Source organism: Lasiodiplodia theobromae (genome assembly GCF_012971845.1).
Source record: "Lasiodiplodia theobromae strain AM2As chromosome Unknown scaffold_29, whole genome shotgun sequence".
Classification (NCBI taxonomy): domain Eukaryota; kingdom Fungi; phylum Ascomycota; class Dothideomycetes; order Botryosphaeriales; family Botryosphaeriaceae; genus Lasiodiplodia; species Lasiodiplodia theobromae.
Genome location: NW_023336494.1, coordinates 580,726 through 606,621, shown reverse-complemented (window position 1 = coordinate 606,621; position 25,896 = coordinate 580,726). Strand labels below are relative to the sequence as shown.

Below are 25,896 nucleotides of genomic sequence, written 5' to 3'. Positions count from 1 at the left end.
ATTGCTGATAGCTCGCCAGGCTGGCAACACGGCCGGTCCTCCAGTCTGTTGAATCAGAAGCTAAAGCGAATATCAGTCAACTAGCCATGACTTCGATACCATCAACTCGCGGTCCGCTCAGCTCCAAGGCTGCGCTGCCACACAAGAATGGGTCGCCATTTTACCTTGAAAAACCACTTGGACAGGCGCCTCGGGGAGGAAGCCCGCATTCCGAGGCTGTGGCTTCTTCCGAGGATGAGAAGGACATTGTTGTGAAAAAGCCAGCCGGTGCTGCTTCTATCAAAGGTGCTCCAGGACTCCCACCCCTTCGGCGTGGATCATGGCTATCAGAAGTTCAATCAGGCCCAATGGCGGCCCGAAGAGCATCTCAAGGGGGCGTTTCCATCACATCCAATAATTCGCAGCCGTCTACCCCCGGAGAGCATGGGTCTTGGAACACTTTGGCGCATAAATCCTCCGCTGGGACGGTGTCCTACAGTAATCCTTGGACCTCCGATGCAAGACGTGAACCACCCTCCCGCCTTACAGAGTTACCCCAATCGCCATCAAACTACTTCCATTCGGCGCTCGGCTTCGGAGATGAGCTCCGTTCGCCCGGCTACGAGCTGCCTTCGGAAGAATCCCTTCACTTCAGGAAGACGATGAGGTCTCAGTCATACTCAGTGGGGCAAAGCGAGGATGGTCCGGTTCCAAATGCGCCGAACCGCGTACGTGCTAGTTTCCAAGCACTGCATCAGCCTCGCCCAGCAATCCTTGGCGACCTTCACGAAGAGGAAGTGAGCAACAACCAAGGCGTAATACCAGTGAGCAAGGCGGCACCCGGTCCTCCTTCTTCTGCCCTGCTTAAGCAAGCACTCGGTGTGCGTCATCGTGCCTCAAGCACAAGTGTCAACGCCGGCACGTGGTCGCCGCAACGCTCACAGACCTTCTCAGAATCCGACTATGCTATTGACGAAGCAGATGACAACGAATCGGAATCAGGTGGTCATCAATCCGTTGGCATGCTTGGCAGAGGGCTCGCCGACAGGCGTTTTAGTGAAATGTCACCGCTGAGAACCGACTTTTCTCGCATGAACGACGGTTCTCAAAGATTTGCGTGGAACTCACCCGGCTTCGACCCCATCGACGAGGGCTCACAGAGCAGACGCCATTCATTCGCTGTCGTCACTCCTCACTCCCATACGCGCCTGAACAACTCATTCTTCTCAAGTGACGGCAACATTGAAGACGAGCTGAGCGCCTCGCGCATATCCCAGAACAGTCAACCTGACATTGCGCGGAACATGCATTCACCATCATCCCAGATGCGGTCTCAGAACTATCACCAGGAACGGGAATACGATCATTTCAGGTCGAACTCGGGCGATGAAGAATCAGCAATCGAGCTAGGCCAGGCTCACGACCGTGCCTTCGCGCAGTCATACTTCTCGGGAGTTGGTCCGGCTATGCGCAGCGCTCACACAACCGTGCCCGGCATCTCTGCCACGGCTCCCAGCATGGTAAACCCGTACGCGCCACCGAATGTCGCCCGTCCGACGAAGCATTTGTACATCGTCACCTTCAAATGCTCCAGGTCCGACGTCTACTACATTCCTGAGAACGTGGGTCTGGAGGTCAAGGCCGGAGACATGGTTATTGTCGAGGGTGACCGTGGACAGGATCTCGGTCAGGTCACACACTGCGACGTCACGCTGGAAGACGCCAGGCAGAACCTCAAAGAGGCATCGGAGCAGCACTTCCGTTGGTTGATGATGTTCTCGCGCCATGTTCAGAATGGCAACAGTGGACTGGTGAACCCCAATGGCATGCTTGCTGCCTCTAATGGCGAACAGTACGGTAGAGAAGGCGGCATGGGCCCAAGACCTCCCCTCCAGGCGCCAATTGTTGACGACATCCGGCCAAAGATGCTCAAGCGTCTTGCCCAGGGACACGAGATCCAGGTGCTCCGCGACAAAGAAGGCGCAGAGGCCAAGGCCAAGCGGGTCTGCCAACAAAAAGCTATTGAGCATGGTCTTACCATGGAGATCCTTGATGCCGAGTATCAGCTCGACTACAAGAAGCTCACCTTCTTCTACTATGCTGACTGCTACATCAACTTCAACCACCTTGTGACCGATCTCTTCAAGGTGTACAAAGCACGCATCTGGATGTCAGCGGTTAACCCTGCCTCGTTTGCGACTCCATCCAATGCTCTCACACAGCTTCCTCCGCCATCCAGCCTTGGTCCAGGCGCCACTTCCAATGCCAATGCCAATGGAAACGGATTTCCGACAACGATGACGATAGGACCCAGTTACGGACGGGGCGCTTTTAGTGGTATATCTCAACCATCACCCCAGAACTTACCACTGATCGCTAACGCCAACCCAGCACCTCGTACCCCCGGAGGCCTTGAAGTAAATTCTACCGACGCTCAACAAGACTACCAGGAACCGCAAGGACGCCCAGTCTACCACTACGCTCCATCTCCAGCCTTTGGTGGATTCAACCCTGTCGCACCGGCTTACGCGCCAACTTGGGTGCAGAATCCCCCAATGAACCGTTACATGCCGTATCAGTATGGATATGGTGGTGGACCTGGAGGCGGTTACCCCGGCAATTACTCCCCATTCCCTGGTCAGGAAGTTGGAGGTTCTCGCGCAGGCGAACACTCTCAAAATGATGAGCAGGATATCAACCGTGTGCTCGCGCAGAGCCTTTCACTCAATCAACGTGCCGGTTCCTAATGGATCGAAGGTCATAGAACACAGCCGTCCTATCCATCAGAACAGAGATTGATTTTGGAGCATACAGACTTGACGGCCGAAGAACCTTGGAAAGTGATGTGAGACGAGAGAGCCAAAGAACGGCACGACTGAGACATGACCACGACTCATTGCATGTTGAAGGCTTTTTTTTTTCTTTCAATTTCAACACCAAATCTTGCGATCGGCGAAGGTATTGCTGCAGGCTATTGCCTTATAGGTAGTCATCGGTTTTTGAGTTCATTGCATGCTCACTTCTTTCTTCCTGCTCTATTCTCTTTCTTGCGCTCCTTATGGTCCGATTTCTATTTCACTTTGCATATTTCCCTCATCAGTACACATTACAACTTGTCCCATTTCTGCAAGTCGGAACATGGCAGGGTCAATCTGCGGACAGGAAACGAGTACGGCGATTGGATGACGGATGGCTCAATCCACGGCGGGTGTTTTCTGGCTTCTCCATCAAAGAATGGGTTCTTGAGATATTTCCTTCGGCAGGAAAAGTGATTTAAACATTTCCTATTCCTCTAGTGCTGTTTCATCATTCAGAGTTCCATTTTGACCTATTCGCTCGGAGAGTTGGTGCTCTTTCCTTTCCCTCCGGTCGTACTGCTGATGACTATCTACAATCGGAAAAAGTAGGGAAACAAAAAAGTGAATACTTTCACTCTTTTTGAAACTGGCTGATGGGCAAATGATGGGAGAGCCTTTTTTTTTCTTTTGTGGTTCTGATGTTCCTTTTCAATCTTTCACTTAAAGAGGCCCTGGCTATTAAAAGGTTTGTACGGAAGGAAATGCACCTGCAGGTCGGTATCTTTCCTACCTCTCATGTAGCTTAGCTGGCTAATCCACATCCGGGCGTCCTAAGCCTCTTGCTGGTGTGTTGGTACTATGTGAAGATGGCGGTCGTAGAGGTCTGGTCAGAGAGACAAGAATGAGATTGTCTGATATTAGTGTAATGTTGCGTCTTCATAAATTCATATAATTTAGTTTTGCAAAGAGTAGCCTGGAACGAATGCTTCATTCTTGATAGCCGCAGCGCGCACATATTGAGTGATTGAACACAGAACCGAAACATCTATTAAGTGTGGGTCCCGAATCTACATTCCCTCCCCTCTTGCAGCCGATGGCTAGCGTGGATTTGTTTTTTGCTCATGTCAATGGTAGCTGAAGCTATCGTCCGGACGAGAATGCGGAATTAAAATTCTACATACACATCCGGACGATGGCTTCAGCTACCCACATGTGTCATTTTTCCAATCTAAAGTACTGCTTTTCTTCGCGCTACCCATCTGCTGCAAGAGGGGGCTGTATCTGGAAAGAGCGACGTGGGTTTGCCGCTGTCGGTCTGTAGCCGAATCAGGAAGTCACCGTAGTCCACGCCTTCCCCCGGTCATCACTCTAAACAGATCAACGTGCACCCACCTTCACAAGAACCCTTTCGCAATCGCTCATTTCGCACCGTCACCGCCGCCTACGTGTCTTTCGACGGTCTGTTCCTTGCGTCATGCAGCTAAGCACCAAAAAGAGGCCTCGAGGTAACACACTTAGCGATTGACCCTTTCCCAGCATCTCGCTAACGCAGTTCTGGTCAAAGCTGAAAGAGGCCCCCGCCCTCGCAAGGACAGCAGCGAGTTCGCCGTGGGGCCTAGTGAGGATGTTTCCGCCACAGATAGCCAGTGAGTGGATCACTTAAGCAGAGCGGCGCAAGGTGAAGCCACGCTGACACTTTACACCCTTCCCATAGAAGTTTTCGACGTGTAGCGAAAGCATTCGACGCCTCTTCGGACGAAGATCCGTTCTTCACGCAGTTCAAGAAGGACCTTGACACAGACAAGCGCAAGCTTTTGAAGACCATTCAGAAGCGACAACAAGATGCGTAAGCCCACTGCTTTCCAGGGAAATGACAGTCCTCTCGTTACTTATGCTCCGCAGAATCAACGCGGATGCCTCTTTCCGCCGCCAAATCCGTCCTCCAATCGCAGACGCTCTCCGCCCGCGCATTACTGCTACTTCTGCAAAAGGCAATACAGCACAACCGAAGGCCAATGAAGGGCCACGAGCAGCAGCAGCATCAGGGCCTGCCGTGGCCGCTTGCCCAGTGGCGTCGTCCGGTGCGCGAATCCTACAACTCTCGAAACAACTACTAGCGTCCTACGAGGAAGCGGTCAAAGCGATCGATGCGGGGGGCGACAGGCTTAAAGATGCTGGCGGTCGGCTCGGTGATAACTGGCCGAAAGACATCGAGAATCTGCGCGGCCTGTTGGATATTGGATACAGGACGGCGCAGGATGACGTGGTCAAGGTCTTGCAAGGCGCTGGTGATGACGACGGGACCGACGACAGAGCCAAGATGGATGCGCAGGAGAAGGAGAAGGCGGATGTCTTCTTCGGAGCTGACCGGGAGAAGCAACAGGAGAGGGAGCAGTTCAATGTGGCGCAGTCGCTATGCGAGGCGTCGAGGGGCGTGCGTAAGCTGAGCGAGAGCCTGCCGTGGGAGCCAGAGTCAGAGCTGCTGGAATAGGGTGCACATTGTGGCGGAAGGGTTCAGGGACACGACAATGATAGGATGATAGGCAGGGTCCGCGGCGACGATCGCTTTTTCTTGCTAGTTTACGGTTATGACAATCACGCTATTACCGAGCTCGATGGATTTTTGCAAGGCTGACACGGTTGTTTCATGCCGGGGTGTGGCGGTGCGGCTGGAGGAAGAGAGCAGTGGATACGTCATGGCTGCCGTCGCGACGCGATGATACGCTGAGAGCGAAAGCCCAAAAACGTACAGCGCAGGCCGCATTTTGCTGCATGACCGCTGTTCTTGAGGCTGCAAGTGCCCGCGCGCCGGCTAGCCCTATTCCGCGCGGAGCCTGGCCTCAGCAACGCAGCAACCAATCGTGTTTACACCAGCCCAACGCACCATTCAAAGCCACCCGCACCTGCGCAAGCACCGGCAGATCACGAACACCTGCCACCGTCATCCCCCAGCTGCACTGCCCGCGCGCTCTGCCCCTTCGCTCCTTCCAAGCTCGCCGCTCTACGTCGTCGCTTGGAGCTGTTCACCGTCCGTCGCGCCATGCTACCGGCCCTGCTTTTTTCCTAGCAACGGTTCGCTCAACCACACACCTGCTGCCCAAGCGCGCTGGTCAGCCTCGTTCCACCCGACTCCACGACGCTCACCGCTGGGTAAGCACACGCGCCCAGTACTCGCGCCGCCATGGTGAAGGCCGATCCGAAGCGCAACTACTACGCCGACCTCGAGGTCGCGCCTGACGCCGACGCAGAAGAGATCCGCAAGCAGTTCCGCAAGCTCGCCCTCAAGTGGCACCCCGACCGAAACCCAGGCAGGGAGGCGGAATGCGTGCCCAAGTTCCAGGCCATCCAGGCCGCAAACGAAATTCTCGGTGATCCTGCTGAGCGCACGCGATATGACCTCGAGCGCAGGAAGAGAGGCGGCGGCCCCGGCCTCTACACGCAGAGACAACCTGCTCCTCGCGGCAATCCCTACCAGGCTCAGTCCAACTTCCCTCCGCCGCCCCGCCGCACTGGTCCGCAACGGCCTGGCGCCACCAACGCGTCGGCCTCGAGCGGTGCCAACCGCTTCTCGAGTTTCCCGAAACCTCCTCCGACGCAGAGGAAGGACGCCGACCACCAGAAGGCAAACGTGTTTAACGCGTGGCAGAACATGAAGCCGAAAACGAGTACGCATACTTCCCAGGCAGAGTCGTCGCATCAGAGAGCCAAGTCGGCGTGGGAACATACACAGGAATCCTACAAGCCTGGGGTAAGCCGGAGTCAGAGTACAAGGATGCCTAAGAGAGGCGGTTTCGATCCTACAACGCCCGGTGCGGACGAGCCTCCGGCCGCAAGCACCTCGTCATACTTCACGACTTCCAACTATGGCAGACCCGTCCCTCCGCCTCCGCCACCGCCTCGGGACCCTGGCACAGCGCAACCCCAGCAGCCGTCAGTGGATCCGTTGAAGCAGTTCAAAGACCAGTTCCAACAGGAGGCGGCCTATCCTGAGGGCATGCGGACGAGAACTCCATATGGTTCAGCCGGCGGAGAGAAGATATTCGTTGATCCTGTGAGACGCTCTGCCAGTCAACGAAGCTCTCCCCAAAGAGGACCCGGATCAGCCCATGCCAGTGCAGGTGGGGCATCTGCTACCCGTCACCACAGCTCCAGTCCCCCCAGGCGCAAGGGAAATGCCACTCGCCCCTTTGCCATGTACAGCTCCAGTGAAGAGGACGAGCCGGTGAGGCCTCCTCCAAAGACATCTCAGCAGCATAGGACAGGAAGCATGGACGCCAATTACCAGCCCCAAAGCAATGGTTTCAATGCCAATGAAACCAACGGCGGCATGGGCCAGAAGAGCAAGTCATCAATGTACGACCACTTCTTCCCTCACAACACGCGCAAAACAAACAACCCCGCAATCCCCAACATCAAGATGAAGCCTATGCAATGGCCCTACTGGGCAGTGCCGTCTAGCTTGCCTCCACGAAGCCCTTCTCATAAGACTCCTAAAACGTTCGTGGGAAATGCCAGAAAGCGCACTGCCACGAGTGATAATTCTCCTCTCCATCATCCTTCTCGTCGGTATCGCAGCTCGGAACATGCTAACAGAAACACCAGCTTCAGCTTCCCTATCGACACGGATACCTTCGTTCAGACGAACGGCGAACAAGCCAAGAGCGACAGCACGGAAAACATCAATACGAAATTTTCCCCTCAAGATTGGCATGGAAAGTTTGAAGGCAAGCCGGACTATTTCGCTCACCCAGTACCTCCCAACGGAAGCCGTGCGAAGAAATCGCCCACGAGACCGCCGAGCTCGAGAACGAATAGTATGCAGAACTTCGCATCTGCAGCTGCGGCCCAGATGCCTCAGCCAACGCCACCGCAGGCTGAGTCGTCTGCCGCTGCGCCCCCGCCTGCTGCCCAAACTCCGGGCGGAGAGCCTGGTCCGGTCAGGTTTTCGCCGGATCAGTGGGCAAAGACATTTAAGGACCCAAGCTTCGTGCTGCCCACGGAACCACCCAAAGCGGCATCCCCGGTCAAGGGACCGGCGCCGATGCGAGGCAGGAAACAGTCAAGGACACGCCCCGCTGGAGCTAACGTCAAGCCAAAGTCAGCTAGTGTAGCCGATACTGACGATAACAGCGAGGGTGCCGAAAGCACCAATGATACGGCAGCGACGGATAGCAGTGCGATGGATATTGACCCCACACCACCTGCACCTCAGACTAACGGGGCTCAGCGCCCCAAGATAGTTCCTACGCCAATCTCTCAGGCTCGCGCTGCGCAGAAAGAGCAGGCTCAAGCTAAACCACAGGAAGCCGACGACTCGCTTCGTTTCAAGGAGTTTGCAAACGTTGCGCCATTCACGGCGACTTCGCAAGAGGGACTGAAGAACTTGAATGATCTTACGCAGAACCTTCCGTTCGACTCTCGTCCGGCCGCATCGCACCCGACTCAGCCTGCGGAGCCCACTGCGCTTCAGCTTCCGCAGCTGCCCAAGGCTCCAGAGGTGCCGAAGCAATTGACCATGAGTGTCTGGAGAGAGCAGCTGCCCAAGATGGCGGCTTACGTAAAGGCGTTCCAGCAGTGGGACTCGCACATGCTTCAACACTTTGCTGCGCGTCAGCATGAGACAGATGCGATGGGTGCGCCGGTAAACTGGCTGGGTGCGGCGGGCGATTTGACGGCGACGGGAGGTTTTGGCAGCTACATGCGCGGCATCAAGGAAGATGAGAGGGCGCGGGAGCACTGGATGGTCGGATGGGAGAAGCACAGAGACGCGATGGAATTGTTCGAGGGAATGAGGGCTCGAGTGATGAAAGGCGGCCTTGCGGCGTGAGAACAGAAAAGCACAGCGGAAGTTGCGGGAGCTGGCGGAGAGGGCTGCAGTAATATTGGACGGCAGCTCATTTGAGCCTACGATGCAACGACTATCCACGACTTGATTGTCACGAAAAGGAAAAAATCTCGGACGACGACGGCCTTTCTTCTTTTGTGGACCGGGCGCGATTTTGAGGCAGGAGTCTCCGACGGTGGTTGTTCTGGTTTCTTCAACCTTGAATACCCCCTTTCTACTCTTTTCTTCGTGTTGTTGCTTTTGCGTCTTTTTTTGGGTAGGCCGGTCAACAGCAGGATCGACGATTTGGCAGCCGCCCAGCATCAAAAAGAAAAGCAGGTGGCAGGGGAAATGCAGGGGCGACTTGGCGCTGTTTTCGGTATCTGGCCTCGAGAAGCAATAGTTTATCTCGGAGCAGCAGCCGGCCTGGATAAGGCTGCGCAGCGGGCGACAGGTTGTGGCCCTCCCCCCGGTCTGTAGGTACAATAAGCAAGCAATAAGGTAGCAGAAGCGAGCGGGTAGACGGAAATAGAAACGATAAAGAAGGGTATCGCAGCCGAAGGCTAGCGTGAACTTGTTTTTTGCTCATGCAATGGGCGGTTCGGGCAATGATCTGGACGTAAGTGGCATTAACGATGATGCATGCTCGTCCGGACGACAGCTTCCACGTCGTGAGAAAATATTTACCCCATGTTCTGCGGCCCTGTAAACGGCGCGAGGCTAATTTCTTGTGGGGTTTTTATCGATTCCGGCATTGCGCAAGGCCCACCAGCCACACGCAAGCGAGTCGTCAGGGCCAACGTAGGCCTCATCTCCTGACAATCAGCACCGACGTCGATGCGCGCCCAGCGAAGAGGCCATTGAGGAGGGTGGTGTCCGGCCAGGCGGCACATGATGACGCTGGGCACCACGAACGATAAGGACGCGCATCAAACGCGTTGTGTGCCAGCCAACGCTCGTGCCCAGATTTCAGTGGCGGCAGTTCGTCCCCCACACGGCAGCGAATGGAAAGCGCGGCCGGCAGCAGGCAGGATCAGCCGGCGCGGTGGCGCGTTCGCGCAGCTCTCAGTGGCTTGATGGGCGATGTGCAGCAGGGATGGCATGCGACCGGGCGGGGGGAGCCTGTCTTCGACGCGCAATGCGGTCCGCTTCCAGGCCTGGCGAGACGCTGTAGTTGGAGCAACCGCCGTCAGCTTGCTCAACCGCGCCTCTCCTGACTCTACACCCTCGATTCTTTGCACTTTCATCTATCTGCCCTCTCTCTCCTTTGCTCGTCTGTTCTGTTACCCTTTTCAGCACGTAAGGGATAGCTTCCGGTGAGCATCCCAATTCGCCTGCCTGGCCACCCTGCCCGCGACGAAACAAAGGGCTCCACACCTATCGCTGCCGCAACGTCAATCTCACAACCTTCTCTCCCTTCTTCTTTTCAACGCTGTCGTCACCCTTTGCACTCCCTTCCATCCGTCTTTTCCACCGCCGTCATCCCATACCCATGGCCTAGGCCAGCGCCACCTAATATCCCATCCGCTTGGCTTCATCCCCCGCTGTCGTCATGCTGTTCAACGAGAGACAGCAAGCCCCGCTTCCCCAGCGCCTGCTGCTGGTGCTAAAGGGACGAAGGGGAAGGACACTCATTCTTGGCCTCTTCCTGGCCGTACTATCCATTTACTTACTTTTCGATAACGCTGCCAAGGTACGATTTCTCCCTGGTTGACCTTCCGTGAGCCTGCCTGTCTTGGACATTGTTGCCTTCTCTCTATGATGTCGTCTACTGCTTGCTCCAAGATGCATAAGCTTCTACCCCGGTTGTCATGCGTCAATGCTTGATTTATGCTAACTGAAGCCACAGAACAGCAATGAAACACATACCTACTCAGATAAGCCGGGGTCATGGAGACATCCGGAATCCGGCTCCGCGGACGACGTGGTGCAAGAGGCGAGCTCGATTAATGAAACCAGTGAGGACGATGCCCTGCCAACATCGACGTCGTCGGCACTACCCCCGTTGAAGACCAAGACCGGACCCACTTTCCATCTATTAATTCCAGCCACCGATGCGGACTCGAATTTCTGCCGAACCATCCTTAGTGCCATGCTGTTGGAGTACCCACCGCCTACGATTCTTGGCTACTCCCGCGGCGAGGAGAGTTCCATTATCGAAGTCGTTAATGACCACCTGCAGCACACCGACGCCATCAAGGATGAGGACCTAGTGCTCATTGTCGATGGCTACCGCGCCTGGTTCCAGCTTCCTGCATCGGTACTGGTGCAGCAGTATGAGGCCGCTTTAGAGGATGCCAACGATAGGCTCAGGAGGAAGTACGGAACTGTTCAGCCATTGAGTGGGAACCGGGAGCCGCGACAAATGTTCCGGCAGACGGTGCTGTGGGCTGCGGATGAGCATTGTTGGCCGGTGTTGAAGGGAGACGTCGCCTGCTCGGCTGTTCCGGAGTCGCCGTTCTTCTGGGACCAGAGCCCCTATGCCAATGCCTCGGAAGAAGCCTCCGCGTATAACCCCAAGTTTGTCAATTCCGGAACCGTCATCGGACCTGCCAAGGACCTCCGTGCCATTTTCAAGGCGTTGATGCACAAATCCGCTACGCCTTACGGACACTTGGACCTCCAACACACACTTCAGACGCTCTACAGCGAGCAAGAGCAGGCACGTGAATTGATCCGCCGCTACAACCTAGGTGTATCGGGCCGCATGCGGGAATGGTGGTATGGCCTCAATCCGAGCGAGAAGCCACTCCGTAGGACCAACATCACCATCGCTCCAGGAAAGAGCTACGAATATTCCATGGGCCTCGATTACAACAGCACACTCTTTCAATCCATGTCTCCGCCCCACTCGTTCAACGGCGACATTGACTTCATCAAGTCCGACTCCCAGCCGCGTGACACCTACGATTCCTCCTATACGACGGTTAACCCGAAGACTGGCTTGCGCACTTCCTACTCCTCCAACCCGAGCCAGAAGGACCCCATCTCCCTACCAGATGCCCTCCTCGACCAACCCTCCCCATACACTCTCCCGGAGAAGGATGCTAACGCAGCCGCGATCCCTGCGAACATGAACACGGCCCTGACCATAACCCCCGACCTGGACAGCCTGCCCCCGGCCAAGAAAACCCCATGGAGCGAGCTTCCGCTCGCCCACAACATGCGGGCGCGCTCCGTACCCGCGACTCTGCATTTCCCGTCATTCGCCTCCATCTCCAGCGGAGGTGCACGCTTCGCGCGGGCGGCCAACGACAACAGCAGCGAGACGACCGACTCGGGCGACTCGGGAGACTCGCTGCAATTCCGCGACCCGCGCGACCAGCTGTGGTCCAGCCTGTGGTTCTTTCCGAATTCTCGCGCGCTCCTGCGGCGGTACATGCGACAGAGCACCGTCAAAGCGTACGAGGACGAGGCCGACGATGTTGAGGAGGCGGCGCACGCGCGGTGGTGGCGCAGCGATCAGCGTGGAGGGCACGGCGGCGTGTGGACCGAGACGGGCGAGTGGCTCGCGTGGGGGGATGTGTGCGTCGGGTTCGAGGAGGAGGTCTTCGGCGATAGCAAGGGCGTATGGTTGGGCGAGGCTAGCAATCCAGCAGGCGAGGCGGTGCCTGTAGAGGTTGTGGGAGACGATGAGGAGGATGAGGGCGAGATAATTCCCCCGGCGGAGATGGACAGGATTGGCGGCGGGGCGTTCGAAGGGCCTATCGATGGTGGCGATGGGAGCGGTACCGGGGAGGGCAAGGTCGTCCAGCCTGGACCGGAACCGGAAGTCGTGGACGCTGATGGGGATCTGGTGAAGGGGGAGAAGGAAAACAACAAGCCCTCGGACAAAGGAGAAGATAATGATGACGACCTGCTGGATTTCGTCGGAGAGGTGTGGGACGAGATCAAGGGCGCCGAGAAAGACCAAGTGGAGAGTATGGACGACGTGCTGAGGCAAATTGACGAGGAGATGACCGAAAGACTGGCGTAGAGCAGCGGCTGCTAGACGTTAGATCTTGGCTTCTTTTTCATGACTAACAGGCTCGGATGCATGATTGGCGTTATTTCCTTTTTGGTAGATGGTGTTCACTTCACTGTTAATGTTTTTTGGGCTTCACTTCACTTCACTTTGACACAATGCCAAGCATCGCGCCTTCCTATTCTACCACATGCGGGCCCGTGACTTCCTCTTCTACCACCACCTGCATTAGCCTCGTGCCTGGAATGCCGGAATGCTGCCGGTTTGCTTTTAAATATCTTCGTCCAGGCAAAGCTTCTTGCTCTTCTCTTTGCGCCGCCGACACTGCTCCCATATCGACCACCACCACCACCATCACATCATCCTCCAGTCGACCGCGCACAAATCCTCCATTTCCTCAAAATCGACGAGACTCACATTCACCAACAGTAGGTTCATACCAATTCACAGAAAATGAGCAAGCAATGATCACTCTCCAGTGCCTACCTACCAAGCAGCAGACATGCCCCTCAAGGTGCATATCGACCGGCTTGAAGGAAACAAGATGGACAATGACGCATCCATCGAGTTCGCACAGGCCGCGCAGCCGGCCTCTGTCATGACCGTCTACGCAGACGGGTCATACAACGAAGGCAAGCCCGGCGAAGCGCGCAAGCTCGGGTGGGCCGCGGTTTGGAAAGATTTGGTTGCGCCCATGCCCGAGCACTGGGCCCACGACGAGGGCAGCGTCGTCGTCGAAGGCGCCAGGAGCGGGCGGACGCACCACAGCCTGATTCGCGAGGCGGAGCTGCGCGGCCTGAAGACGGGCCTCAACAACGTCTTGATGTGGCGCCCTGACGCCGTCGACACCGTCTTCGTGCTGACGGACTCGTTCGCTGCGCTGACCCTGGTGAAGTCCTGGGTGGAGGGCGCCGCGGCCGGGCCGGACGAGCCTATCCTCGTCCAGATGAAGTATCTGGCTGGCCGCCTGCACGAGCAGGGCGTAGCCGTGACGCTGCGCTGGCTGAAGAGCCGCTCCCGCGTCGACGGCCACGACGTGGCGGACGTGTGGGCGAGGATGGCCTCCGGTGCCGGCCCGGAGATGTCGCACGACTACTACGCCCGGCACTATGAGGTGCGGCTGCTTGTTCAGCAGCAGGCCAACTGGGAAAAGAAGAAGAATGAGGCTCTGGACGGTAAGTTCTGTGCAAACTGGATTTTCCTTCCCTTTTCCCAGTAAAATTGTTTTGTGAGAATGTGGATAATGCGCCTCCTACACTAGCCTACAGATGAATTGGCCGCGTTTGAGCGGGAGATGGAGGAGCTGGAGTAGACCTCCCAGCAGCACCAGCACCAGCAGCAGAAGTAGCAGCAGCAACAACGACAGCGGCATGCCTCTCCCCCCTCTTTCTGGCCAGTGTCGGCGTTTTCGGTCCCTCCGGCTTCCTATCTCGGCTTGCTTGCTGTTTTAGGCCCCAGCGACAGCGATGGCGACGACGGCTCTCCTCTCACGGGTTTACTTTTCTTTTTCGGCATCATCACGATGGCCACTCTTTTCGGCTTTGCTCTTACTATACCCGTCAATCCAAACAATCACACCTGTTTACTTGCTGAGCTACTCATTCCTCAGTGATATTTTGACTGCTGCTTGAGACATTCTTATAGCTCAGGATTCATGTAACAGCTGGGTTAAATCCCAACGTTGCCTATTGTTGGAGCATTTCTCCAGACATTTCAAAGGATCAATTGCTATTGAAGCTCGTATCTAGACGGTAACCAGTTTCCCTTGGCGTTGTGAGATCGAGCACTCATTGCGAAGATAGTCTATCCGCAACTGAATCCATCAGTCCAGACGCGTCTGTTTCGCTATGTCCCGTTGATACCACGAACTCATGCTTGCGGATTTTGGCTTCAGCTACTCGCGGCTGTTAGATTAACCGTAGTTTGATTGTTTAGGTTCTCCAAAACTTTATAAGATGACCCGAGTACGTATCACGTCAGATCTTGGCGGCAAAAAAAGGAAAGCACAACACTAACAAGAAGTGTGGCTTGTCGCAGACCTTGGTTCCCGGGTCCGCTAACGAAAAAGGGTATGCACCAGGCGGAAAGGCCCATGGAAACACACGCGACAAGACCAACACTGCATAAACGGCATTCACACATCCAATTTTGGATCCCGTTGTTGAGTTGTGGATGACGGCTGCTGCCACACCCTTCACACTAAAAATAAGATACTGACGTTTCGGAGCCGGTCCATGACGTGTTCGGACCGTCGTAAGCAGTCAGATCTGACCAACCTATCGACGCCCGCATACGGTCTTCTTCAGCACAGCCTATCCGGCATGGATAGGATTGTGCACCGAATCGGAAAGCGATGCGAGTGGGTGATCCAGGTGGACGCGTACGTTGTCGTTCGTCCACCGTGTTCTCTGGTTTCGAGGAAAAGGAGGCAAGCAAGGATGAGAGCTAATGGAGTTTTATAATCCGGGCGGAGTACTTATAAAGGAGAAGGAGAAGAAAAAAAGGAGTTAGGAGATATCCCCAAGAGAACAAAGAGAAACAAGAATCATCTACAGTTAATGCCTTTTCCCGCCAAACAAAAAGCCATAGAGAAAAGGAGACAGAAAGGAAAGAGATGAAAAAAACTAGAGGAAATTTAATAGAAATCTCACGACCCGTTTCATGCTATATTCTTTCCGCCACAGAAACGGATCAAGGGAAACAAAAAAGTTAAGGTAAATCTCACCTCAGCTTCGCTTTTTAAAAAATCATCTTTCACAAAACAGCGCAAACAAGCTAAGGAAAGAAGCAAGAGAAGACCGGGATCGAGGAAAAATATCAAGGACACGACAGCAACAACGCTTTGTTTGCTCGCTTCTGTTTTTTTGCCTTCCCTGTACTTTGCAACTAATTGCTCGAACTACCAACGGGACCACCATTCGCTATCAACGCTTTCTTCCTTGTTCAAGGAGCCCGGGAAAGTATAAGAGAGAGAAAGGAAAGAAAAGGAAAGTGACGAAAGAGACAGACCAGTTTCCCATTGCCGTGCAACCCAAGAACGAACTTCAAGGAAAACAGTTAACAAAGAAACATTCCCCTGAAAAAGAAAAAGCAAATCTTTGCAGTAAGCAGAAAGAAAAAAAGGGGGGATGAGCGCCCACAATGACCACAAAAGAGAGGTGAAGAGCAGGTGACTTATTTCCAACGCCTCAAACGCCGTGCGCTGCTTAGTGGATGATTGATGCGATTTGGGGAACAAGAAGTGGAAATGGATTGACATAGGGAATAATAACCAATGGTGTGATACGGTGATGTGTGGGAGTCAAAACATCGCTGCGTTGGTGGTATGTCATGAGAACAACAAAATTGGGAAAGCCAATGTGCAAGCCGACCCCGACTGTTGCAATGCTTGGAGTAGAAGAATGGGTGTGTGTGTGAGTGAGATGACGGTCGTGTCACAGAGGAGTGCTGATTAGTTATGGTTCCAAGAGGCAACAGTCGAGGTCCCTGGCCTAGAGAGCGAAGGATGCAAGTCTGATGGGCAACGGATCAACGAATATTTCTGCTTGCTCCCGGTGGGCTACGCTTCGCTTCATTCAAAAGACGGCAGCTAAGCCGTTCTTCGAGTGTCGCTTGCTAAATCTCTTTCTGCCTTTGATCGAGCCGCTGTCATCATGATCGCCCTTACGGAGATGTCTAGACGTCGGAATATTTACTCCATCAAGCGCAGAATCGCCACCTAGAGTGCTTGATGGGCTTGAAATTGTTGAGCTCAGTTCGTTGAATGCCGAGTCGCCAGAATAGGAACTTGCCATACTCTGAGAATTCGCAAAGTCTTTCGCTTGTTCCAAAGCATCGAGCCATTCCTGCGCCGTGTACTTGCTTCCTTCGGGGTCACTAGGGGTCGCCTTGGGATCCTCAAAGATGAGGTGCTTGTCCTTCTGCACGTGGGTCAGTCCTCGACAGCTACTGGAAAAAAGGAACGCTCGATACGCTTACCGTGTCGATACACCAGGCAGTGATGCCCTTGGAATCCTTGTAGCTCCTCCAGGCGGTTCCTTCACCCAAGAGGGACAGATCCATCTTCGCCTTCTTCTCTTCGCCACCAGCAGTGGCGAGAATAAGTCTAGCAGCCGACGTGATCATGACGAGCCGTTGGCGCTTCTTGGTCGTATTGCCGCCAAAGAATCGCGAAAATTTCTTCGGCGCCTCTGAAGATTCTCCATGCGGGCTGTGGGGTGCTGGCGCGGACGTGACCATGAGATTTCCAAGCTTCAATATTCGCTCGTTATTCCGGGTTAGTACAGGAGACCAGTCGATGTCAAGCTGGCTTGGGGGTGGAAGTTCTGTGATGACACGGGCAGAGGGTCTGGGTGGGGGTGGGTTGTTGCTTGACGAGGGGATTGGGCGAGGGGCACCAAGCACCGCCATGTGCGGAGGGAGTGAGCTTGCGTGTCCGTTGAGCTTGATAGGTCCAGGAGGCGGAGGTTGGTACGGCTTTAGCCTGGGCGCCTTCTGTTTCCACAGCCCGCGCCCCCACTGAATGCCGTCAAAGAATTGGTGCGTCTTGATATGCTCGATGGGAAGTCGCTTGGCCGGGTCCAGGACAAGTAACCTCTCGACGAGGTCCCGGGCTGCCTCTGGAAAGTAGTCCGGAAACGAGTATTCGAGGTTAACGATCTTCTGGAACGTTTGGTACTCGTTCCCAGCCTTGAACGGCGGCCGTCCTGACAGGAGTTGGTATACTATGCAGCCGAATGCCCACAGATCACTGGCTTTGCAGGCGTTTTTGTCCGTCAGAAGTTCAGGGCTGACGTATTCTGCCGTACCGACGAAGGACTCTGCCCGATCACTTTCCACCCCTTCGAGAGGATCTCCAAGGGGCCCTTCGGCGGTCTGTGTCTTTGCATTCAGAATCTTGGCGGTACCGAAGTCGGTGATCTTAACGTGCATCTGGTCATCCAGGAGAACGTTCTCAGGCTTGAGGTCTCTGTGGATGATGCCGCGTGAATGCATGTAGTCGATCGCGTCCAGAATTTGTGCGCCGTAGTACCTTGCGCACTCCTCGTCGAACGTGCCCATCTTCTTCAAGAATCCCAAAAGCTCGCCTCCAGTGGCCAGATCCAACACAAAGTACAAAGACCGCTCATCTTGAAATGTGTAGTAGAGCCGGACGATGCCGGGATGCTCCGTCAGCCGGTTTAGCGTGTCCTTTTCGATATTGACATATTTGACCTTCTTCTCCTTGATGATATGCCGCTTGTCCAGAACCTTGATGGCGTATTCTCGAAGTGTCTGTCGATCTGTCGCGGCCAACACCGTGCTGTATGAACCTTCTCCCAATGTTCTCCCGAAGTTGAAGTCTTTCACGCCCTTCTTGACCACCCGTGAGATTGGCTTCCCGTTGGCGTCCATTTCTTGCCGTACCCCGACTGCTGCACCCTTTTCCTTCCACTCTTCACTGCTCTGCGGTATGGATGCTTCAAGTCCGTATGCAGTGCCAGGGCCCATGGGGCTTCTTCTTGAGGCGCGGCGTGGAGGAAGAGGTCCGTTGCCGCCCATTGGCTGATGTGGTTGCCGATAGGACCTGCTGGGTTCTCGTGTGGGAAGTCCTGCTGCCTGCATTGCGGCTGCGGCCGCTCTTGAGCTACTCCTGCTGATGCCCGGAACAGAGGGTTGTATCAGACCCACGTCGTTGTAGCGGTACGAGCCCTGCATGGACACACCAGAGCTTGCGGAGGCATTGGGATGGCTGTAGAGGGTCGAAGCGGGCCGCGACGACGCGGCGGGCGGGGGATAGTTGCGGGACGGCTGGGAGAGGTTCGGCGGGCCGGAGGTGGAGTACTGGGTTGGTTGTGGTTGTGGCTGTTGAGCGATTGGCATGTTTTGCATGGACAGACGGTGGTTCAGGCGGGCGGAGGATTGCGAGTGGTCGTCGGGGACGGGAGGTGTGGCGCTCTTGGGGAGGGTGAGCGATGTCTGACTGGTCGAGAAGGCGCTCGGGTTGAAGTCTAGGGTGGAGGTCGAAGACTCGGTCGGCACGGGCTGGAGGAGGTGCGAGGGCTCGTGGGGCTCGTCGGGAGCAGTGACGGTGTGGGCGGACGAGGCGGAGGAGGAGGGCAGCGGGTCTGCTGGCGCGGGAGAGGCTTCGCCTTGGACCGGGGCGGGCGGCGGAGAAGGGGTACCGTCATCGTCCGGGTTGGCGATGCGCAGGCCGCCCAGCGACTGGGACAGACTGATGTCGCCGCTCATGGTGGGCCGTTGGGTGTCGCCGCGAGGGGGCTGGAGAGCGGGAATGGGGACAATGAGGACTGCGGGCAGCCGGGGCTGGGAGGTGACGGCGCTGGTCGCGGACGCGGGACAGGGTGGGTGTGTGGGCTCGGTGGTGGCTACGTCTCGTATGGCGGCGACATCCAGGCGCGGGTGCTGCTCGGGGGGAGCAGGCGGGCCGTTGGAGCTGGGCGCGACCAGCGGAGAGAGATGTGGACTGGAGCCGGTGTGCCTGGCTCTGGGTGTAGGTTGTCGCAGCCAAGCTTGGCGTGCCCAGAGCGATCTTACGTGCGAGGTCCGCTCGTCGTTTGGGAGGCCTCAGCCCCCTGACTGCCAGCCTACGTATGCGCGTGCGTGCGCCTGTTGGGCCCCGACTAACCGCTCCGCTCCGCCTGCCCAAGGGCTCCCGCTGCTGCTCATCCGCCCGCGGCTTCGCCCTTTTCCACGCTCGGCCTGCTGTGCGCCGTTACCTGCCCGCCACCATTGGCGAGCCAGGCGACTAACGGCCTGCGGCCCACCGTCCACGCCCGCCGTCCTGTTGTCGCAGCGCTCAGAAGTGCGCGCGGCCTTCGAAACCCTTTCTGCCGGCCAAGGCCCTCTGTCGTTCGGACACGCCACTCCACCACGGCTCTGCAGTCCCAGATACCGCCGCGCCGGGTTCCCATAGGCTGCTCACGCTGGCGATTCTCGCGTGCGCAGGACAAGGCACGCACATTCCTCGGCCTGCTGTGCCGTCCTGCGCCCATCATGCCACCTTGTTCACGCGTCTCTGCACGCACAACACCATGCAGCCCTGGCGAATCGCGTGGGCCCAGGCCAGTATTTGATATAGCGCCCGCCTCCCCCACACGCTCCATCGGGTGTGCTCCATCTCGAGATCGGACGAGACGCGCCAACGGCCCGTCGATTGGGCTCTTGCACCCGAAGTCACTCGACTCCATTCCCCAAGAAAGCTGCCCCTGCCGTCGTTATTGGCGACGCAAAGGGTGACGGTCGGCATGTTCCGCCAAAACGGACGTTTTCTCGGGAAGGAGCGACACCCAGGGTTCGTTTGCGGGAAGCCAGAGCCGCTATCTCTGCTTAGCTGCCGCCGTGGAATAACGCAGCAGCCTCGTGGTACCACGGTTCTTACCTCCATTCCGCCATTGTTCTTGACCTGCGACCATGAAGCCCAACCTTCGTTTGCTCCTACTTTCCTCTCTGTGCAACATGCCTTCCATCCATGAGTTGCTGGTCGTATTTCCAATGAGCTCATTCCATCCGTGTCTCAAACTCTGTCTCTGCAACCCTCCGCGCAGCTTGGACCCGCCTTGGTTGAGATGCTCCGCTATCGAGCAACTGAAATCCGCCTGACCTCTCAGGACGTCGACGAGGCCTCGAAGCGCCTGGCATCGCGGCGGGCTGCAGCCAACACCATATGCCAGCTTCCAGGCCCCACAGGCACAGGCCCACGACTCCGTCGAGGACCCGAGCGTTCGCGTGACGAGTCAATTGTATATACAGACGCCAGCCATGCCGCTCAGTTCAGCGCTTCTCTCGAGTCAGCCGTCGGCACCGAAAAGCAGTCTCCGGCACTGCATGACAAAGCCCCGCTTCTAGCCAGCACGAGTGCGGCAGATGACATTTCGTATACCTCGGAGCCCGAGCTTGCAGGGAAGCCTGTTCCTCTTGGATACGTCGATCAGCGGGTCCTCAAGCGAACTTCGCTCTCACCCAAAAAACACCACCATACCCCAACTAACTCCAGCCAGCGACTGCTTCAACTCGATGGTCCTTCTGATCCCTCTGGCCGCAGGCTAGCGTCCCCTGAGAAAGCGCGAAATGCAACCCTCAACCCTTTCCTGACGGACGTGGTCCCTGAGCAACGAGTCCAGGATCCGAGCGCTCGTTTCGCTGCGGGAAAGGCGACCCAGCCGAGCGTGTCCTCGCACCAATCTCGCTCTTCAGATCCACTGTTGCATCTTGACACCCGAGGCGACCATGATCGCTCTGATCGCCCAATTCGTGGGTCCCCCTTCCAGGGCTATATAGCTACCTCCACTGGAACGCACCGAGGTCTGCCGGTATGGTACAACGCCAAGGAAGTCAAGAGCCACCCCAGAGACTCTGTCATGGATGGTATCTTCGACATGACGCAAATGAAGGAGACTCTGGAGAAGGACATACCGGCCATGCATGACGCTGTCCCTTCTATTCGCCTTCCTTCGCCCACATCTACGCACAGTTCTTCAGACTCGGACAAGAAGTACCATTCTCTGCCTACTCTGACGACGCTGTCTCCTGTGAGATGTGTGTCGCGTTCAACAAGCGTCAGTCAAGCATCTGAGCACAGCAGCCGCAATATCTCGCAGACGTTCTCTCATCTCAGGACGGCATCCACCCCCGACTTACTGCGTCCGCTCCTCAGTCCTACAAGTGCCCCTTCCACGAGCAGCCGGCATGCAAGCGGCGCTGTTTCCGCGGATAATTCTCCCACAAGCAGTGCAGCAATGTTGGAGCTGATCCGCCAGAACTCATCGCCTCTTGAGCGTCTCGAGCAGGAAACCAGATCGCAGATGCCTCATGCACCATCGGCCCGGTTTGGGTCGGCTGCGGCGGCACCATCGCGATCGCAGTCACCAGCGCTAGGAGAATTGCGGATGCCCACATTCGAGTCGCCGGAGCGACCTTCTCCGCACCAGAGGCGCGCCGCTCGATACCGGAATGCCCCTACCTTTGCGGAAGCACCAAACGCTCCATTTTCCACATCGTTTGACCTACTACCGTCTTTCGAATACTCACCGCCGAGTCTCCAGCCTGGAACATTCATCGACCGGTACCCTGGCAGCGTGACTACTGGTCGACGCCGCGGAGCCGGCACCGATCAGGGAGCAACATCCATGCCCTCGCTTCCAGCTTCGCGTCCTTCTCGGCGAGGAACTTCCGGTCACGGCCACGCCCCGGCCCAGGTTGCGCGGAACACTCAACAGGGAACGCATCATTGGTCCCGTGGCCGTGGGGGCGGTGAGGATCCGATGGAGTCGCGTCGCAACACGGTGGGCGGGCAGCAGCGACTGCGCAGGTACAGGTCGATTTCAGCACGGCTTCTTCCGGCGTGGCAGGATGAGCAAGAGAACTCGGGTCGGGCGGAGCGGATGCAAGTAATGGCGGAGATACAGGAGAGGAGGAGATATGTAGAGCAGACGAACGACGGAAGGCTTGACAGAACACCCCCTAGCCTCGGTAGGATCGAGCGGGAGCTTTTCCAGCACTAGGACGGCATCACTTCTGAGGTTGGATGAATGTTGCCGCGACTTGGGCGGCTTTGGTGCTTTGGTGCTTGGGGCCTTGGCAGTGGTCGTTGTCTCATTTGGTGTTATTGGTTATCCCAGACAAAACAGAGACTAGTGGTTGAGCTGGTGGAAAAAGGACGGGACAAAAATAGCGAAAATCATAATTAACCTTGCATCTTATTGCGGCCCGCGCACATCAAGTCGATCAAGTCATTTCGGTGTCATAGCCGGTGGCACGAAGGGGGGTGCGGATGACGTGAAGGAGGTGCCGAGTCTCCGGCGCGCAGTGCTGGCGGGAAGACCCTCGAGAGCGCCTGCTTCTGGGGAAGCCTGCTCAAAGGGCCCTAAATTCAGGGTCGCAGCTCCCACCAAAGTTGACACCTTTGCTGCACGTCCGTCATGGAGGGTCACCTTTTAGTGCGAGACGTGTGACAAATGCAACTGCGATTTACAACAATAATGCCAGAATCTTCCATCCGCGGGCTTCGGAGAGCATACAAACGGCTGAGGTTCCCCGGCGGCGGCGGCGGCAGCGGATCACTCTCCTCCGAACACCCCTCCGCGCGCCGCCGCCCCTCCCCTCGCTCGCTTTCCGCCTCCGACGTGTCAACCACTCGTGCCCACTCAGTCCCCTCAGCCACAGCGGCCGGTCTGACGACCACCGCAGCAGCAGCCAGCACCATGGCTCACGTCGCCGAGCAGCTGAAGGACCGCGGCAACCAGCACTTCAAGAACGGCGACTACGTTAGCGCAGAGTCCCTGTACACTCAGGCCATTCAACGCAACCCAGCCAACCCGCTCATTTTCACCAACCGTGCAAATGCTCGCATGAAGCTCGGCCACTTTGAGGATGCTATCGACGACTGCCTGAAGAGCATAGAGCTCATGAGGAATAATATGAAGGCGTATACTTTCCTGGGTACGTAGGCGCATGTGATTGAAGAGTGCGGGGAGCCTTGCGGCGCTGCGCAAATAATCATGACTGGATCTACGCGCGCTTTGGCTATGCGGTTTCAGAATTGAGCCGCCCTGCAGCGGTTATGCCAGAACATGTGTTGCCTTTGCAGCTGCGGCTGCTGTGCATTACTTCAGATCCGCGAAGCATGGTCAGACGGAGACGTTTTGGCTAACGTCGCAATGCTTCCTTTGTAGCAAAGTCACAGCTTGCCTTGAACCACCCGAACGAAGCGCTCTCCTCCGCCTTGGTCGCATACGATCTCTGCATAAAGTCGTCGACGCCGACGCGCGATGCGCAAACCATCTCAGCGCTGGTGTTGCAGTGCAAGAAGAGTAAATGGGAGGGCAGGGAGCGGGAAAGATTGAGAAGAAAAAACCCACTGTTGGCGGAGCTAGAGGATAAGATTGAAGCATCGGCAAACCAGGAGCAGGTCATAATCAATGATAAGGCGAGCAGGGGTGAAATGGGCGCGGTGGAGGCGGTTGAGGAGCGCACTGCCCTAGCCAAGGCTACGCAGCAAAAGATTGAGGATCTGAGGTCCATCTTTGCCATTGCAGACCCGAACAACATGGCCAAGCGGGAAGTGCCGGACCACCTCATTGACAACATCTCGTTCGAGATCATGCATGACCGTGAGTATCAGCTGAGTGGGCCATTGCGTGCGATCATTGTCCAATGTGCTAATGAAAGAACAGCTGTTATTACGAAGAACGGTCATTCCTATGAGAGAGCGACTCTCATCGAGCATTTGAAGCGGAGCCCGACTGACCCTCTGACTCGCGAACCGTTGAAGATCGAAGACTTGCGACCCAACATCGCATTACGGGAGGCGTGCAACGAGTTCTTCGAGAAGAATTCCGGTTGGGTTTACGACTGGTGACGGGTTGAGGTGAATCGCAGCCCAAGATCCTTGTATTATTTGCCTACTTTGTGAAGCAGGTGCATTTTATTGGCGTTTTCCCGGAAGATGGTTTTTGTGATCCTTTCACGGAGCTTTTGATGGACGGTCTCCTCCCGGCGGATACCCTTGTATTTCCCACTGATGAGACATACGGCTAGTTCTACTTCTTATTCGGTTTTGTAATTATAGGTTGGCGGGGGCGTAGTCGTTGGTCACATCCAGGCTGGCCAAAGCACCTGAAGACATAATTTTTTCCTACTAAACTCGGCGGTGGAAAACGTGCGAACTGCGTATTATGAAAAAGCAAAACTATGATGATAGCCTTTCAGAAGAAAGGCCAGGGTCTGGAGGTACAATTAAAAGGCCCAAGTACTGGGTCAGACATCTTCAGATATTTTTCTGTGCTACACACCTCTTGCCGGCCATGGCTTCATTGATTATATCTGTTGCGAATCAGGTATCCGAAAATGTATTGCGTAAGAATCGCCTCTTCAACAGAATCGATCTGATTTCCATAGAGTAGGGCTTTGTGTTTCTGAGCAGCGAACGCTCGTGCCCAGATTTCAGTGGCGGCAGTTCGTCCCCCACACGACAGCGAATAGAAGGCGCGGCCGGCACCCACCTGAGATGGTAGAAGGCAGGCGCGATGGTCAAGGGGGGTATTTAGTGCTTTCTTTCGGGTAGCTCCGTACATCACTCGTTCACCTCCTCAGATTCCAATCGCACAGCGGCAGCGCTCGGGCCACCCGACGCCGTTAGTCAGCGGCATAAGCGAAGCGCCGTCCGCGCAACCCACAACTTCGATTTTCCTCGCAAAGCGACTTGACGACCCCGAAGACGACACACCGACGACCAACGCCGGGAAACAGCCAAGGTGCGTAGCGACGCCCAACGACAAGATGCGACCGAGTGAATGCGAATTATCTACGGCTTCGTCAAGATTGCATCGGTCGGACGAAATTTTCGGACATTCAGGCTAACGACTTCACAAACAGATGGGTGCGCTTAAGTACGTTGAGGAACTTCAGAAGAAGAAGCAGTCCGATGTGCTGCGCTTCCTGCTCCGCGTTCGCTGCTGGGAGGTATGAGAAGCTTCCTTCGCCATGCCTGGCTCTCGCCTGTCGAGAGCGAGGACGAGCGAAAATCCTGGTGTCACTCGTTGAACTTTGCTGAGAGTGCATCAATCTAGCTCCGCCAGCTGAACGTCATCCACCGCGCCTCGCGCCCCTCCCGCCCCGACAAGGCTCGCCGCCTCGGATACAAGGCCAAGCAGGGCTATGTCATCTACCGCGTCCGCGTCCGCCGCGGTGGCCGCAAGAGGCCCGTCCCCAAGGGTGCCACCTACGGTACGTTCACAACCGAAGTGAGGGGAGGGAACATTCAAGAACGACGAAATTGGGAGCAATTGGTTATTTGGGCAGCGTTGCTGATGAGTTTGGATTTATAGGCAAGCCCACCAACCAGGGTGTCAACCAGCTGAAGTACCAGCGCTCCCTCCGCTCCACTGCTGAGGAGCGTGTTGGCCGCCGCTGCGCCAACCTGCGCGTCCTCAACTCCTACTGGATCAACCAGGACTCGACCTACAAGTACTACGAGGTCATCCTTGTCGACCCCCAGCACAAGGCGATCCGCCGCGATCCCCGCATCAACTGGATCGTCAAGCCCGTCCACAAGGTATGCTCGACAAATGAATCAGGGAGGAGTGATTGTGATACTAATCGTCATTTCAGCACCGCGAGGCTCGTGGTCTTACCGCCACCGGCAAGAAGAGCCGTGGTATCAACAAGGGCCACAAGTACAACAAGACCACCGCTGGTCGCCGCAAGACCTGGAAGCGTCACAACACCCTGTCCCTCTGGCGCTACAGGTAAATGTCGCGTCGCTGAGGCAGGAGTTCATGGGGATGGTTGCTGGGCTATTTCAAAAAAGCGTCTTCACTATCATCGGCAGA

The 25,896-nt window shown here is 56.2% G+C and overlaps 8 protein-coding genes across 8 annotated transcripts; 7 read left to right on the top strand and 1 right to left on the bottom strand.

Annotated features, from left to right (window-relative positions):
• Positions 1-86: 86 nt before the first annotated feature.
• On the top strand, positions 87-2,726 carry LTHEOB_9026 (PSP1 domain-containing protein; the record flags this gene model as incomplete). Its single annotated transcript, XM_035518569.1, has 3 exons — positions 87-285; positions 529-2,316; positions 2,371-2,726. The coding sequence occupies 3 exons, from the start codon at positions 87-89 to the stop codon at positions 2,724-2,726; spliced, it is 2,343 nt and encodes a 780-aa protein (XP_035369925.1).
• Positions 2,727-4,251: 1,525 nt separating this feature from the next.
• LTHEOB_9025 (uncharacterized protein) lies at positions 4,252-5,268 on the top strand (the record flags this gene model as incomplete). Its single annotated transcript, XM_035518568.1, has 4 exons — positions 4,252-4,282; positions 4,342-4,423; positions 4,492-4,623; positions 4,680-5,268. The coding sequence occupies 4 exons, from the start codon at positions 4,252-4,254 to the stop codon at positions 5,266-5,268; spliced, it is 834 nt and encodes a 277-aa protein (XP_035369924.1).
• Positions 5,269-5,958: 690 nt separating this feature from the next.
• Positions 5,959-8,604, top strand: LTHEOB_9024 (Heat shock protein DNAJ; the record flags this gene model as incomplete). Its single annotated transcript, XM_035518567.1, has 2 exons — positions 5,959-7,274; positions 7,380-8,604. 2 exons carry the CDS (start codon positions 5,959-5,961, stop codon positions 8,602-8,604), a joined length of 2,541 nt encoding a protein of 846 aa, XP_035369923.1.
• A 1,549-nt stretch (positions 8,605-10,153) lies between these two features.
• On the top strand, positions 10,154-12,577 carry LTHEOB_9023 (uncharacterized protein; the record flags this gene model as incomplete). Its single annotated transcript, XM_035518566.1, has 2 exons — positions 10,154-10,294; positions 10,451-12,577. 2 exons carry the CDS (start codon positions 10,154-10,156, stop codon positions 12,575-12,577), a joined length of 2,268 nt encoding a protein of 755 aa, XP_035369922.1.
• A 490-nt stretch (positions 12,578-13,067) lies between these two features.
• On the top strand, positions 13,068-13,877 carry LTHEOB_9022 (uncharacterized protein; the record flags this gene model as incomplete). The annotated part of the gene is made up of 2 exons (XM_035518565.1): positions 13,068-13,740; positions 13,834-13,877. 2 exons carry the CDS (start codon positions 13,068-13,070, stop codon positions 13,875-13,877), a joined length of 717 nt encoding a protein of 238 aa, XP_035369921.1.
• Positions 13,878-16,283: 2,406 nt separating this feature from the next.
• LTHEOB_9021 (Serine threonine protein kinase) lies at positions 16,284-18,796 on the bottom strand (the record flags this gene model as incomplete). The annotated part of the gene is made up of 3 exons (XM_035518564.1): positions 16,284-16,300; positions 16,362-16,485; positions 16,544-18,796. The coding sequence occupies 3 exons, from the start codon at positions 18,794-18,796 to the stop codon at positions 16,284-16,286; spliced, it is 2,394 nt and encodes a 797-aa protein (XP_035369920.1).
• Positions 18,797-22,767: 3,971 nt separating this feature from the next.
• Positions 22,768-23,924, top strand: LTHEOB_9020 (U-box domain containing protein; the record flags this gene model as incomplete). The annotated part of the gene is made up of 3 exons (XM_035518563.1): positions 22,768-23,005; positions 23,239-23,676; positions 23,740-23,924. 3 exons carry the CDS (start codon positions 22,768-22,770, stop codon positions 23,922-23,924), a joined length of 861 nt encoding a protein of 286 aa, XP_035369919.1.
• A 1,016-nt stretch (positions 23,925-24,940) lies between these two features.
• LTHEOB_9019 (60s ribosomal protein l15) lies at positions 24,941-25,816 on the top strand (the record flags this gene model as incomplete). The annotated part of the gene is made up of 4 exons (XM_035518561.1): positions 24,941-25,027; positions 25,135-25,291; positions 25,393-25,619; positions 25,676-25,816. 4 exons carry the CDS (start codon positions 24,941-24,943, stop codon positions 25,814-25,816), a joined length of 612 nt encoding a protein of 203 aa, XP_035369918.1.
• Between the last annotated feature and the right edge of the window lie 80 nt (positions 25,817-25,896).